The sequence below is a fragment of the Gossypium hirsutum genome, chromosome A08 (assembly GCF_007990345.1).
Source record: "Gossypium hirsutum isolate 1008001.06 chromosome A08, Gossypium_hirsutum_v2.1, whole genome shotgun sequence".
NCBI lineage: Eukaryota > Viridiplantae > Streptophyta > Magnoliopsida > Malvales > Malvaceae > Gossypium > Gossypium hirsutum.
Window position 1 is genome coordinate 94,861,516 of NC_053431.1, and position 16,432 is coordinate 94,877,947.

Below are 16,432 nucleotides of genomic sequence, written 5' to 3' on the forward strand. Positions count from 1 at the left end.
TTGTTCTTCACAGTTACCTTATTAAGCTGTCTATAGTCGATACATAACCTCATCGACCCGTCTTTCTTTTTCACAAACAACACTGGTGCGCCCTACGGTGAATAACTAGGTCTCGCAAAACCTTTATCCGTTAACTCTTGCAGTTGTACTTTCAGCTCTGTTGGGGCCGTTCTATAAGGAGCGATCGAGATAGGTGCTGTACCAGGGACCAACTCGATACCAAATTTAACTTCTCTAGCTGGAGGTAATCCAGGTAACTCTTCCGAGAACATCTATAAACTCACAAACCACTGGTACCGATTCAATCTTTGACTCAGACACTTGAGTATTCACAAAAAAGCGAGATAAGCCTCATATATTTTCCTTAGATATTTTTCAGCAACCAAAGATGATATTACTCTAGGCGATTCATTTGGTTCATCTGGTCCAACCCGAAGGACATTTCCATCTGCACATTTTAACTCAATAATTTTCCTCCCACAGTCCACTACAACACTATGAGAAGTTAACCAATCTATCCCAAGGATTATATCAAGTTCATTAAACAGCAATAACATCAACTTAGCCGGAAAACAATGACCTCTAATTGCCAAAGGACAATTTCTACACATTTGGTCTACAAGCACATGTTTTCCTAAGAGGTTGGACACTTTTATCACAAATTCAGTTGACTCTACTATCATGCTCATACGAGGTATCAATTCTATACAAATATAGAGGTGGGTAGACCCCGAGTCAATTAAAGCAACAACAGATATATCATGAATAGAAAAGGTACCCGTGATCATATCGGGAGGCTTTGCCTCTTAACGGGCACGAATAGCGTAAGTCCTTGCGGGCGCTCTGCCCTTAGAACCCACTGTAGCATCTCTTGGCGTACCTTTACTAGTAACCTCACTTCTCGGGTTCTTCTGTAGTCTACCCCTTAATGGAGCATTACTTGCCTTTACTTCTTGCTTTTTCTCTCCTTTTTCTAATTCGAGATAGTCTCGGATGAAATGGTCTAGTGACCCACATTTAAAACACCCTTTTTCTTTACCTCGGCACTTACCGAAATGGCATCTACCACATTGCGAACATCTTGGCCTAATTGGTCGAGCACTACCCACGCTTGCAGCAGAAGTGGTCTGGGCTCTAGAAGTTATGTTCTGCTGATTCTTTTCCTATTAGAAAACCCTACCAAAGCATTAGATTAGGTAGTGAATTCCTTCGATCTCTTGGATGGGTGCTGATATAATTTCCCCAACTGTCTCTTCTTTGAGTCTCGTGACTCAATAGTAGCTCTCTTCCTTTCTTTGACCAACTCTTCTGCCTTGCAAGCTCTCTCAATGAGCACCACAAATTCTCTTAGCTCTAAAATACCAAAAAATACTTGGATATCCTCATTTAGACCATCCTCAAACCTTTTGCACATAACAACTTCTGAGGACACGTACTCCCGCGCGTATTTGCTGAGTTTCACAAACTCTTGTTCATAGTCCATCACAGTCTTATTACCTTGTTTCAACTCTAGAAATTCCTTCCTTTTCTAGTTTATGAACCTCTAGCTAATATACTTCTTTTGGAACTCTTCTTGGAAAAATTCCCACATTATTCTCTCTCTCGGTACCATAGATACGAGTTTGTTCTACCACTGGTAAGTCGAATCTCATAAGAGCAATATGGCACACTTCACGCACTCCTCAGGTGTGCACGACAGTTCATCAAATACCCTGATGGTATTCTCTAACCAAAACTCTGCTTTCTCCGGGTCGTTATCTATGTTAGCCCGAAATTCCTCAACCCTTATTTTCGGATCTTGTCTACTGGTGGCTTCTTTCACATAAACATGTCCATGGCTTGCAAAGCTACCGGGGCATACTAAGGAATCGAAAGAGGTGGGGGAGGTGGAGTGTTCGTATTCTCACGAATAAACTTCATATACCAAGCATCCATCATTTAGAGGTATGCTTCTCTAGCCCCTCCGCCTTGGCCCATAGTCACGGGCTCACTTTCCACTAGCGCGGTCCCTTCAGTGGGAGACAGTGTGTTACTCTCCACGTCATCCGCCGTAGCTCTATCAAGATCCATTTACTATATAAAAATACAATTTATAATTGTCAGAAATCGCCACACTATCAATATACAATTATGACATGTATAGCTAGACTCATACTTTCGCAAGGTTAGTCCTAGAACTGACTAAACCATAGCTCTGACACCACTAAATATAACACCTCATACCCGTATCCTATGTCGGGATAGAGTACAAGGTGTTACATAACTTAAACTCGTGCCTACTACCAATTCCGAGTCTCTAAGACTTGGAAAAATTTAAAACTTTCTCAAGCTTATCAACATATCCTTAATATGGGCCTATGAGACCCAAAATACCTATCGAAAATTATTCGAAAACACCTCGGGTTCTTTAGTCAACTTTAGAAAAATGACACTTGGTACAGGGGCACACGCTCTTGTGGAAGGGGCAACACACCCGTGTGATCAATTTGACATGGTCGTGTGGTTGGCCAATGTGGCTCACAAGGCCTAGGCAATACAGGGACACGCCCGTGTCTGGCACCCATGTGGAATTAATTCTAAATACACACCTCCAGGGGTTTTCGCACGGCCTGGTACACGCCTGTGTCCTTCACACGACCATGACACACCTGTGTCCTAGCCCGTGTGCAAAAACTTGAACATTCTGTTTCTGACATTAGCATTCCTTAAGGGTCACACGGCCGAGGCATACGCCCGTGTGCTGAACCGTGCCCCTCACACGGCGGAGACACACAGCCGTGTCTCTGCCCGTTTGTTTACTATCATGCATACTGACTTGAAATTTTTATGTGCAGGGGACACACGGTTGAACAACACGCCCATGGTGCTGACCGTGTGTCACACACGGCCTAGGCACACGCCCGTGTGTCTACCCGTGTGGACAAAATCAGGCTATTTACCAAGCCTCTTTGCCATCCTTACTTACACAACCAACACAAAAGCAACCAAAATCAATACAAGACTATTTCATACAATAAAATCAGCCAAAATAGACAACATGTCATTTGTGCATTCTACTCATCCATGAACATAACACCATTTGCATATATAAAAATGAATATTAGCCATCATTCAAGGCTTAGTACAAAATGAGGAATTTATCCCAAGCCAACACATTTGGCCAAATTAATAACAACACAAAACACAAGTCTACTTCCCTATACATGCCATACTCAAAAATATAAATCAAACTATACCGAATGCTTCGATTGATAATGTGATCGAAATCTCTGACTTCTGTTGATCCTCTATAAGAAAAAGGAAAGGAGAGGGAGTAAGCATATAGCTTAATAAGTTGCATATAAATAATTGTACAACAATACTCTACCATTCATCAACAAGTATCATAATACACAAGTAGGTATAAGCAAAACTTATTCATCAATATTCAATACACATCATATAGCATATAATGTGGCTCACATTTTATACATACCAAATAGGTACCTGTATCACTCACAACACGGTTATACTTTCCTCATTAACTAGAAATCAAAACTTTCACCGTTGAACCATTCGGAATGCTATCGGATATTCTATAGTCTCAAATGTGAGGTAAGGTGTCGATGCCATGTCCCAGACACGGTCTTACACTGGCTCATATCTTAAGTCGAAGCCATGTCCCAGACATGGTCTTACATTGACTATCATCTCGTAGCCGACGCATGTCCCAGACATGTTTTACACTGGCTTATATCTCGAGGCCGATGCATGTCCCAGACATGTCTTACACTAGCACTCGTCTCAATGCCGATGTCATGTCCTAGACATGGTCTTACACTAACTCACACAAATGACCCAATTGTCATGGCCTGAATATCTGATTTATTTCCCTAGGGTTCCAACAGGAATTCTACTATCTCTATTCTCATCACATTCTCTCATTTCCACAACTTAAGCAATTTATGCTATAATAATTTTGACACAATTCAAACACATATATTATCAATGTAGTTGTATTATTTACATGCAACTTACCTCGGATTACAAAATGTGGCAACTAGTCGATTTAGTCGATTTGCTTGGCTTTCCCTCGGTCTAGGTTCAGATTCGGTATTTCTTGATCTATAATAGAAAAATACACTTATTTAATCACTCAATAAAATTAGACAATCGAAAATTCACTTCTTTGGTATAATAACCATTTTGCCCCTATACCTTGACAAAATGACCATTTTACCCCTAGACTTGAAAATTGATTTTTATCGGATTTATTCGCATCTTAAGCCTAAGCCGAACCCTTTTTACTCTTATACCAACTCCAAATTCCCTCTATATTACACATTAATCATCTACTTTACAACTTATGCAAACTAATCCTTTTTAGGTATCTTCATGAAAATCCTTTCACAAAAGTTGTTTACCACACCACTAAGCTTCATATTCTTCCATAAAATTTCAAGAAACACCCTAGGTTCTCTCATGAAAAAACCCTAGACTTTCAACCATTTTGCAAAATAGTACCCTCATTTGAAAGCTCATGCTTCAAGGGTCTCAAAAGTACAAAAATATTCAAGAAAAACCATTAAAACCACTTACTTGTAAAGACTTAAAGTTGCTGAAATTTTTGAAACTCAAAACCCCCAAAAATTGCTGAAAAATCAATGGAGAAGAAAATAGGATATAGGATGATATCATCTTTCTTTTATTTTATTTCTATTTTAGTCAAATTAGCCACCAAACCCAGCAAACTTGGATTTTTTGACCAAATTACCTCCTAAGGTCAGCCAAGCTATCTCTATAGGGTCTAATTGCCCTTTAAAGACCCCAAATTTAGGTTCTCTAGATATTTGACACTTTTAGCTATCAATTTAGGACTTTTGCATTTTATGCGATTTAGTCCTTTTTCGCAATAAGGCTTCCAAATGCTAAAATTGACTCACCAAATTTTTCACGTACTCTTAAAAACATGCTAATACATCAAAATAATAATAAATTATTTTCTTGACATCGAATTTGTGGTCCCCAGACCACTAATCCGACTAGGCCTTAAATCGGGCTGTTACAATTCCTCCATAACTCTTATTCTCTCTTGCATGTCTAAGTATTGCTGATTATCAAACCGATAATGTTGAGACCCTTGGTCTATTGGTGATGTTCCAGCGTTGTGTTGGTTTTGGGGGTTGTAATACCATAAGGAAGATATTGGTAAAATTGGTGGCATGCATTTTATTGGTAAAGGTTTTGTTGATGCAAATACAATAAAATGTCAAATGAAAACAACTGCATAACTTTGTAGAGGCTTAAATGCAAGATTGACCCTTAAACTATATCAAATTTCCTACTTAGATATTTAAATTTTTTTTGGTAAAATATTATATCTAAATTATTAATTTGGTCTCACTTTAAATGTACCATGTGTTACGTTTTTATTGGTTGGTATCATTATTTTGGGGTAAAATGGGACGAAATTAATAATTTAGATATTACTTTTGACAATAAAAAAAAAGTTTAGGTACTTAAATGAAAAAATAATATAATTTAAGGACCACTTTTAGAATTAAACCTTCGTAAACGTTATGGTCGAACGTACCAAGTTGCGTTATAAAATAAAGATCCAAAGGTAAAGAAATTGAATGGTGCTTTTCGTGTTGGGGGCACACTGTATTTTAGGTATTAGTTTACTAGGTCTCTGTTTAGTCCACCACCGGAGCTCAAATAACTTCTCTTCTATATGATTTCATGGCAGGGCTAAATCAAACTTGATGTTATTCTATTGACAAGCAATTGGGTAACTTAATTAATTATTTTTTTTATATAATATCTTGAATTATTTATAACCTCTCCACAATCTTTAAATTAAAAATAAACATATTTCAGTTCGCTCGAACTTATATTTTCTTATATTAGTAACAATGCCAATGTTAACCGAGTTAAGACTTAATTAATTTTATTACTATTAATTTGATAATTTCTCTCTCTAAATTGAAATGTCTTTTAACATATTCAAATATGAAATTTAATTATTATAATTTATTTTCAACTCATAAAATTAATAAAATTTTTATATCAAATTAAAATATAAAGACTAAATTTAAATATTAAATAAAAAAATCACAATTTTACCGATGGAAATTAGTTACAAATATGGTGAGTTTTGAATAAATGATTTTTAAACTAAACAAAGTTTTGGCACGCTTTCTTTTAGTGCGTAGAAAGCTACACAAAAGAATTAGGTAGTCAAGCCAATTTCGTTTTGAAGATGATCCCATTGGATCAGGCTGATTTAGATAATCTATTTATATAGATAAATATTTAATTCATTCTTTCCTAAACTTTTTTATGATTATTATTTTAATAATTTAATCGTTAAATTTTATATTTTATTTATGTAAATTATGTATATTAAATTTAATGTAAATTAAAAAAATTATTTATTTTATGTAAAAAAAACTTTTAATCACTCAATAAATATTAATATATATAATATTTTAAATCAACATGATAGAAATATCATATTAGTTTGAAAGTGTACATGCATAAAAAGTAAGTTATATTTTAAACTTTGGCCATTGTTATAGGTTTTGGTGCAAACGCACCATTATCATCCCTTTGAATAACATTTTAATTTTGGCCAGTAAAATTTTGAACGCATCGAAGATGGAATTTTAGATAGAAGTATTCTGTTCCAATTAAGAAAAAAAAAATTTAGAGTGGGAAATATTTTTCCAAGTTTAACCTTATATTGCTATTACAAAAATACGAGAAATTATTTTATGTAATTTTCCCACCACATTGTTTATGTCCCCTTTTTAATTATATAATGACGTTTTAATAATTTTTTCATGTTATTGATACACAATTTTAATTTTTTTTGTCTTATACCTTAAATATTAAATTTTAAACCTCGAACCCAAAACCTTAAATTATGAATCCCAAATCTTAAACTCTAAACCTTAAACCCAAACCTCAAACTTTGGACCCTAGGCCCAAGGTCTAAGGTTCAAGGTTTGGGTTCAAGTTCATATTTGAGTTTGGGGTTCAAAGTTTAAGGTTTAGGGTTCGAGTTAAATAATTTGAAAGGGACCATGGATGATGCGGTGGGAAGAATCCATAAAATAATTTATCATAATAATACATATATTATATAAATATAAAAAATAAACAAAAACATATTATAAGTTTTATTATATAAAATTTTATTTTTATACAAGCAATCTAATAATATATAAATTCATTATCATAAATAATTTTTTAATTATTATTTTCAAGATAAATCTCAAAATTTTACATAAATTTGATTTAATGTGCAATTATGTGCATGAACTTTAACTTGGTGTAATTGTACACATGAAACTCTAATTGTGTTTCAAATGTATATTTGAAACTTTAATTTTGAGTTAATCATACACTTTTAAAGAAATAAATATTTCAATTTACTTTTATATTGGATAAATAGAATTATTTATGTATGCAATATATAAACATAAAATGATGTTATATCAATAATTGTGTTAATAATTTACAAGAATTGGATCAAATCAAAATTTCAAGTATAAAATTGCACAAAATCAAAGTTCATGTATACAATTACACATTAAACCATAGTTGATTATAATTTTGGAATTTATCCCATTATTTTAATGTAGTTTAATATTTAATATAAATATATGTTAAATATATATGTCAAAAATGTTAAAAATGATTGATTACTTTTATTATATAAAATATATAATTTAACATAAATAAGTATTATGTAAATAATAAAAAATAAATACAAATATAATTAATGAAACTTTAATTATTTATCAATAAAATTATTTTTAAGATAAGTACAAACTTAGTATATATTTTTATCTTTTAATATGAAAAATAATTATTTATTTTACATCTATAATTGAATTTAGGGTAAGTTACACCAACAGTCACCCAACTTTGGGGTAACTGACAAAACAGTCACCTAAGTTTCATTTCAGTCACTTAACTTTCAAAAAGTAACAAAACGGTCATTTTTACCGTTTTCCCTCACAGACGTCACAGTAAAGTGACGTGGTAGGTGATGGAGTCCTTGCTGTCAACCTTAAGTCTAGCTGGCCGGTTAGTAACACTTTAACAATAGTACCAGCACCATTTTAGGGTTTGAGAAAAAGAAAAAGAAGAAGAAGAAAAGAAGGAGAAGAGGGAAAATGGATATGCCTGAAGTGATTCCGGTGTGCTATTGTGGAAACCCAACCAAATTAAACACGTCTTGGTCCAATGACAACCCAGGTAGGAGGTTTTTTGGGTGTAAGAAATTCGGCAGTGGATTTCAAAAACCATGTCAGTTTTTCAGCTGGTTTAATCCACCATTGACGCCCTGTTTAAGAGTTGTGTTGTTGGGTCTGCTGAAAAAAATGAAGACATTAGAGGATGTAAGGAAAAGGGAGAGAAGAACCTGGTTTTTGGTGCTTGTAATTGTTATTGTTTTGTTGTTTTCAAAACCTTAAAAATTATTTTATGTTAATTGAAAACCAGCTTATGTTTTGTAATTTTGTTGCTGGTAAATTGTTGCTTATATTGGTATAGATGGCTGCTGTTATACATGGCTAACCATATCATGTTGTTTACAAACACTTGAATGAAATGGAAAATTTTTGTTGATTACAAATTGTGTTGGAATATTTTTGTTGCTTAACATGTGTTAAAAATGGTTGTTAGTATACATAGCTAACTAGCTCATGTTGTTGTTTACAAATTACTTAACACTTGGTATACATGGCTGCTGGTTAGAAAAGATAACAATTGATATACAAATTTCTTAACAGTTGGTATACATGGCTGCTAGTTAGAAAAGATAACAGTTGGTATACAAATTGCTTAACAGTTGGATAACAAATAGCATGGATAATTGCTCATATATTAAGGCCAAAATGCCAAACTGTTTTCAAAAGGAATGAGGGGCAAAATATTGCCAAATTTTCCTACAATTCATTACAATTGAGCATATGTGAATTGTAGGGAAATTTACAAAAAAATTCAGTGACTATGCCTAAGTTTATCAACAGTAGCAATCATAGGCAAATTTCCCAAAAAATATCTGCCTAAGTTAATAATCAGTAGCAGGCAAATTTACACAGTTTTAAAAGGTTAACAAAATACAGTCTGTTCACATCATCATCAATGGTCTGTCATGGATGACTCTTGAGTAGAAGGCATCCATCTAACAGTGGTTGTGGTTGATTTTCTCTTTAATGGGAGCTTTGTCTTAGGGCAGCTTCTTGATGAGTTGGGACAGTTGGTAACTGAGTTGGGGCACCTTGTTGAGTTGGGGTACCCTCTTGCTGACTTGGGGTAGCCTGTTGCTGGGTCTAACACCAACTTGATGCCTTTTAACCTACAAGAATAAAAGAAATGTGAAAAACAAACAAATTCATAGATATAAGTATACTATAAATTAAGGAAAATTACTTACTAGAATGTTTTGGCCAACTTCCCCTTTGCAACTCCTCTTATTGTGGCCTATTATTTTGCATTTACTGCACCTCATCTCCACCCTTCTCTTGCTCAACCTTTCTGTTGTTTGTGGTTCATTAGGTTCTTTCCTTCTCACTTTAATAGGTCTACCAGGTGGCCTTCTTAGTGGAGGAGGTAGTATTGGTAGCATGTTTGACAAATAGGCCCATTGTTTAGGACCCCTTACTGGACTTACAAAATTGGAGTAAATTTGAAGCTGCGTTTGCTTGGTGTACCAAGTTTGCACATAGGTCTCTGGGAACTCATTTTTTACATGAATGACAGCTAATGCATGCATGCAAGGATGCCAGTGAGATCCCAATTCCTGCAGGAGTAAGAATTCTAAACTAAGTCCACCACATGCTGGCTGCTTGGACCACATTCAACTTGATACTTGTCCCCACCAGCATATGATGGAACACACCTAAAAAACAATGAGCATCTTGGTTAAAACATACAATGACACCCCCTAAAAAAGCAGTCACTACATGTATATTATAAAAAAAACTCATTGCATGCATACTAAAAAATAAGCAACACACTAACAATCATTGCATGCATATTAAAAAATAGTCAACAGCTTTCCAACAATCATTGCATGCATATTAAAAAATAGTCAACAACTTTCCAACAATCATTGCATACGTATTAAAAAAAGTCAATAGCTTTCCAACAATCAGTGCATGTGATCAGCAACATTAAGTCAGAATGTAGATATTAGAAAGAATCTTTACCTTAATGAATCTTTTATATTTACATCCAGTTTTTTCTTGATCTTTGGACACAAAATTCCTTTCCATTTGTCAGCTTCTTCTTTCTTCTTAACAATAAGTAACATAATCTTGGTCCTTATTGTTTCTATCATGGTCAAAATAGGTTTACATCTTGCTTCCAGTATCATCTATCCATAAACCACATAAATGATTAGTGAATTGCTAATGATCAATAAGAAATATAAAACATAGGGATTTACCTTGTTAAATGATTCAGATAGATTATTCACCAACATGTCAGAATGGCTCCTAATTGAGAAGTGAGACCTTAACCAGTGAGTAGGGTTCTTCTTCTTTAACCAGTCATAAGCATGTTGATTGATTTTTCTCAGTTCATCCATGGCATTATCGAACTCCCTTGTAGTGCTTGCTCTGGCAGCTTTCCAAAGCAAATCTTTCAACTCCTTTGTTCGGAAACCAACATTCTTGAAATTGGAATGTAGGTGTCTAACACAGTGTCTTGTTTCTGCATTAGGAAACAACATACATATTGCTTCCAAAAGTCCCTGCAATTAGGAAAAAAATAGTTTAATTCTTTGACAAACCCTAAATAGAAACAACATAAAAAATATATAAAAATTGAGTTTTACCTTTTGTTTGTCAGACATAAAAGATATCTAGTACGAGCTCACAATTTCCAAGTCTATTACAAGCAACTCCAAGAACCAAAGCCATGATGCTTGGTTTTCACTTTCGATAGCAGCATATGCAAGTGGATAGATGCCATTATTTGCATCTATCCCAACAGCTGCAAGCAAGTAGCCACCATAGTAGCCCTTTAAAAAACATCCATCTAAACCTACTATCCTTGTACAACCAGCCTATAGCCATCTTTGCATGCCTGCAAACAGACATACATCCTTTGAACCAATCTGTTATCCAAATAACAGATTGTTGTTGTTCCCTCATTTTGGGTCCTAACCTCCAAAAGTACTCATAAATCTTCTTATAATGAGCCTTATGAGCTCCTTCAATTAATTCCAATGCCCTAAGTTTAGCCCTCCTACATTTGGTTAGTGAGACCAAGCAACAAAAATCTCTTTTGACATCTTGCTGTAATGATTTCAGAGAATAATCAGGATCAGTAATGAATTTTTCTTTATACTGTTCACCTATCCAAGTTGAGGCTAAATTCCTATTTTTATAGACTTTAAAACAAGTATGGTTAGGGTTTGAACTCCTAATTTACCAAGTCTGGTCAGTAGGGTCATTAGGGTTTAGCCTAGAAGCCCATATGAACCAAGATCATTTTTCATTGCAGACTGCCTTTAACCTTCTTAAATCATTTTTTGGAAACTTAATAAAATAACTATTCAACCTACCATACTGCTTGGCAGCTTCTTTTAGACTATCTTTAGACTTAAAAAACATTCCAACCTTAAGTCTAGGATTACTTATGTCATTCTCTAAGTTAAAGTCAGGCCAATTTTGGCCATCTGAGTCAGATTCATGTGCACTATCTAACCTTACAGAATCATCACTATCACACAGTTCATCTACTTCTATACCATCCATGTCTAAACCATCTAAACTAACTCTTTCAGATGCATCACTATCACTACCAGACACATCACTACCAGACATATTTTCTTCATTCTCATTAAAATTTTCATCAATTAAACCTGCCAAACAAAGTACTCATCAATAAAGGCAGACAATATAGGCAAACACTTTAACCATTTATGTCAGACAATAACCAATACAAAATGCCCAATAATTTAATACAAACACTTCTGTCATGCACATGACAGACAACAACCAATACAAAAAATAATTTAATAATGGCAGACAACAAACACAACCATTTTTGTCATGCACATGGCAGTCAATAATAGGCAACAACCAGTTTGATAATGGTAGTTATACACAATATACACAATAAACATCATGGCAGATATACACAATAAACATCAGTTTGATAATGCATTCATACAATAGCAAATATATGCAATACACATCAATTTGATAATGACATTCATACAATGGCAGATATACACAATAAACATCAATTTGATAATGGCATTCATACAATGACAGAAACAAACAATAAACATCATGCACATGACATACAATACAAAATCGAAATCCAGATCGAAATCAAAATCAAATTCTAAATCTAAATCGAGATCAAAATTAGAATCAAAATCAAAATCAAAATCAGTGAGTATTTTAAAATTGAAATCAAAATCGAAATCAGAATCGAAACTAAAATTGAAATAGAAATAACCTTAAATTGAAATAGCAACATTGAAATCCAAAAAATTTAAAACTAAATGCAACAACTTACCCGTTAAAGTGGATGTAACACCACTGGTAGCTTCTTTTCTATTGCCCATTGTCGCTGGCAATAAAAAAATTGAATGGTTTCTGGTTCGTCTTCTTTTCTCCCCAAACAAAATAGACAATCGTACCCTAAACCTTATACCCTGTTAATGGATTATTGAACGAATTTCTAACCCTAAACCCTTCTTAATCGATTCTCAATTCAGTTTAAACCCTAAAAAACCCTAAATCAAGATCAAAATTTCCCAAATCGATTTTCCTTTTTCTCCCCTCAAATCCCTTTCCCTAATCTGTTTCTAACCCTAAAACATTACATTAACTCATAACCCTTACCCATTTTTTCCCCTAAACCCGCCCCAATCAACCGTTTCGCCAACGTGGCAAGTTAACTTGCCACATCAGCTGGTTAACTTGCCACATTAGCAATCCCGTTAAAACCCTAACGACAATCGTTAGCCGGTGACTATTTTGTCACTTTTTAATAACGTTGGTGACCGTTTTGTTACTTTTTGAAAGTTAAGTGATTGAAGTGAGACCTAGATGACTGTTTTGTCAGTTACCCAAAAGTTAGATGACTGTTGGTGTAATTTACCCTTAAATTTAATATGCTTAATAGTCCTTTTATATTTTCACTGCACCATTATTATTGCAATTTCATCCAAATATATATTTCACCATTAATTTTAATCTCACTATTATAGTATTAAAATATTATCATATAATAATTAATCTCACCCTCCGATTATCCAAATTGTGGCCTTACATGAATAGAGAGTCGGCTTTGTTCATTGTATTCCACTCCATTCTATATGATTTATATCAATAATATTTATAAAAATAGGGTTAATTCCACAAGAAGTTAAAATTTTAAATATTTTTTTTTATAAACGTTATACAAAATTACGAAATCTTACAATAGTATCAAGTAATTATGTCAACCTGGTCATTAACTTCGGCATTATATCTTGATCCAAATCTAACATAAAGTTTATGTAGAACACGTAAATGCATACCGATATCTAACGTATTAGAAAGAGAATTAACCTTCCTCAGATTTATTAACATTATCTTTACAAATCTGAACCGTCCAATTTGATGTACAAATTTTAAATATGCTCAAATGATGAGAAAGTTGACAAAAAGCCTAATTTTAACAGTTAACTTTTCCATCTTTGCCACTAACCCTATGACTCAATGACATAGCTACAACATAACGTAACTAATGAAAACATTACTTTCTAGCGAAAACAAACTCATTATAGTAAGAAGATATGGAAGTTCATTGAGACAACTACAGTACCAGAGATATGCTGCCACAAGTAGAGATTTTACAGAGCAGTGAGAATATAACCTCCCTTCCTATATACATCCAACACCAAATAGCACCAAATTTAAAACCCACTTAGGGGTCAGCTCAAACAGTTTAAAAGAATACATTTTTTTATACCTGAAATTGGGGCTTGGAAGTCTAAGATCGTCTTAATGCATCTTTCTAGCCATTACCCTACTTGATATACTGAGACATCCACTTAAAGCCGTCCCCATATCCCATTTTGCGGACTATGCTGCACATAAATACCTCTAGCGGACGGACATTTGAGTCTGCTAGGTTCACCTTCCCCTCGCCTGTGGTAAAGTTTGTGAGGCCCAGATGGTAACGTAATTCATCCTCCGAGGCAGCGTATGGTATATCGATCTTGTTTCCTAGGATAAGAAACGGGACATTGGCAAGGGCCTCGTCTGAAAGCAGTGCATCGAGTTCCTTCTTCGATTCTGCAAACCTCTCTTTATCATAGGCATCTACAAGGTAAACCACAGCATCCACCTGGAACCCATAAAACATACGGTTCAAAGTATTCACTTGAGACCAGGCAACCATTGGTTCTAACAAGAAACCAATGGGAACAAAAGCAGCAAAAAGAACAATCGACATGAGAGTAAGGCAACATAATTGCAACCGCAGCATGATGTAGAAAATGTCATCTGAACCCAGTCTCATCCTAAATTGTACGTCACTTGGAAGCAATGAAGTGTAAAAACGGCACATTCGTACAGACAACTTCTTTGTTACACCCATAACAAACACCCAAGGAACCAAGCACCCAAGCACCCAAGGAATCTCTTCTTTCTTTTTTATGATTTTTGTTTTATATGCTTTTGAAATATCTTCATAAAAATCAACCAACAGCAAGCTATAAGGTTGCAGAAAGCTACAGCTAACAGATAATACTGGGCCAATGGCCACCTTTCCAAGACAACTAGAGAAACAAATCAATCTGCTAAAGCATTACATTAGGCATTTTCGTAAGGTGATCATAACACCAGCCTCACTGAAATTAATGACCATGAAACAATTTGAAATTTAGCATACAACAATTGATCATCGGTAAAAAAAAATCCATCAAGAAGTGCGAAAAGATAGCCGAGGCATGAAAACATCAGAGAGACGTACGAACATAAAGAAAATTCTGTTAACAAAACTAATAAAACCCTTCCAAACTGAGATTGTAAAACCACTGAAAATGAATTAAAAGAAAAACAGATTTCACTGAATGCAGAGAATAATTAAAACTAATAACATTGAAACCTAAAATCAAGGAAATGTTAATGAAAAAATAGGCATGAATTTCAGCTTTAGGGTTACCTTAGCATAGTAATCTTTCCAGACTCGGCGAGCAATTTGATGGCCACCCAAGTCAAAAGCTTTAAACTTAATTTTCCCAATACTAAGTTCCTCAGATGTGGGATACTGAGTTGGCTGATGTTGAACCAATCTCTGGAAACAGTAAAAACAATTATCAACATCGTTAATTACCTCAAAATTTCGTCATTTTTCTAAATGATAAAGCATTTAAAAGGATTTTAATATCTTCCAAAAAAAAAACCCAGAACTCTGAAGTAGATGATACAGGAATCGGAGTTGATTTGGAGATCCAAAATTATACTTTCAATTTAGGGGTTTTTGAGGATTAAAAAAAAAAAGACTTCAATGTATGAGGCTAAGTAACAAAAAGGAAAAAAACAACGAACCTCGTCTTTCAACATGTGAAGCAGTGTGGTTTTACCGGCATTATCGAGGCCGAGAAACAAGATCTTAGCCTCTTTCTGCCATAGACCGAGGGAAGCAAGAACGCCGTAGAACCAATCCAAGAGAAACATCGTTTCAACCTCCGGGTCGGATTTCGGGTCTCCGGAAAATCAAACGGATCGAGCTAGAAAACTGCGACGATCTGAGAGTGGAGGACGGTGAGATATCGTTGCAATTCAAGGCATCATCCACTTCATATCATAGAAGAAAAGGATCAAATTTTTACCCCAAAATCAAGAAAAAGAGAGGGAGGCACTGGGAGGGCTAATATTGGAAAAAAAAAAAGAAAAAAAGAACAATAACTCTTGTTATTCTAAAATCTGGAGCAAATCTGGAATTTCGACCTATATCCCGGTTTTTTCTGTGGGCTAGATTGGCTCACTTTCTTTTGTGCAAGTGACGTCGTTTGTCCGGAAAACCATAAAAAAATCAAGGGTTAAATCTACCATATCCCTAAACTATGACCCATATTATCAATTGATAACTAAATTTCAAAATGTTCTAATTGACTCCTTAATATAACAGCATCGTATTAATCAAGTGATTCTGTTGGCCTAGTTGTCAACTTTTGTTATAAATGTTGGCTCGAATCAGACAAGTGAGTGTATTTAGAATGCATTGCTTAAATTTAAAATACATGTACACTTCTCATGTAGACAACTTGGATCTAGCATATTAAAAATAAACCTAATTTTAATGAAACTTTCTTTTATTAACATATTAGCTACAGTTTGTCTATGCAATTAGTGTATATGTGTTTAAAGTTTGTTTCACATCTTTTGCATATATTGCACATTATATCTGAGCTAGAATTTAA

The 16,432-nt window shown here is 34.4% G+C and overlaps 2 protein-coding genes across 3 annotated transcripts; both read right to left on the minus strand.

Moving 5' to 3' along the window:
• Nucleotides 1-8,847: 8,847 nt before the first annotated feature.
• On the minus strand, nt 8,848-13,707 carry LOC107926869 (uncharacterized). 2 transcript variants are annotated; one of them, XM_016857810.2, is made up of 4 exons: nt 10,445-13,707; nt 10,206-10,372; nt 9,431-9,895; nt 8,848-9,352 (listed from the first exon to the last, which is right to left on the minus strand). In XM_016857810.2, the coding sequence occupies exons 1-3, from the start codon at nt 10,727-10,729 to the stop codon at nt 9,814-9,816; spliced, it is 534 nt and encodes a 177-aa protein (XP_016713299.2). In that variant the 5' UTR covers nt 10,730-13,707; the 3' UTR covers nt 8,848-9,352; nt 9,431-9,813. The 2 variants fall into 2 exon arrangements, with proteins under 2 accessions (XP_016713299.2, XP_016713298.1); XM_016857809.2 differs by lacking the exon at nt 10,445-13,707 and having other exon boundaries at nt 10,206-10,438.
• Nucleotides 13,708-13,762: 55 nt separating this feature from the next.
• On the minus strand, nt 13,763-16,162 carry LOC107926896 (GTP-binding protein SAR1A). Its single transcript, XM_016857844.2, has 3 exons — nt 15,558-16,162; nt 15,172-15,303; nt 13,763-14,352 (listed from the first exon to the last, which is right to left on the minus strand). The coding sequence occupies exons 1-3, from the start codon at nt 15,684-15,686 to the stop codon at nt 14,032-14,034; spliced, it is 582 nt and encodes a 193-aa protein (XP_016713333.1). The 5' UTR covers nt 15,687-16,162; the 3' UTR covers nt 13,763-14,031.
• Between the last annotated feature and the right edge of the window lie 270 nt (nt 16,163-16,432).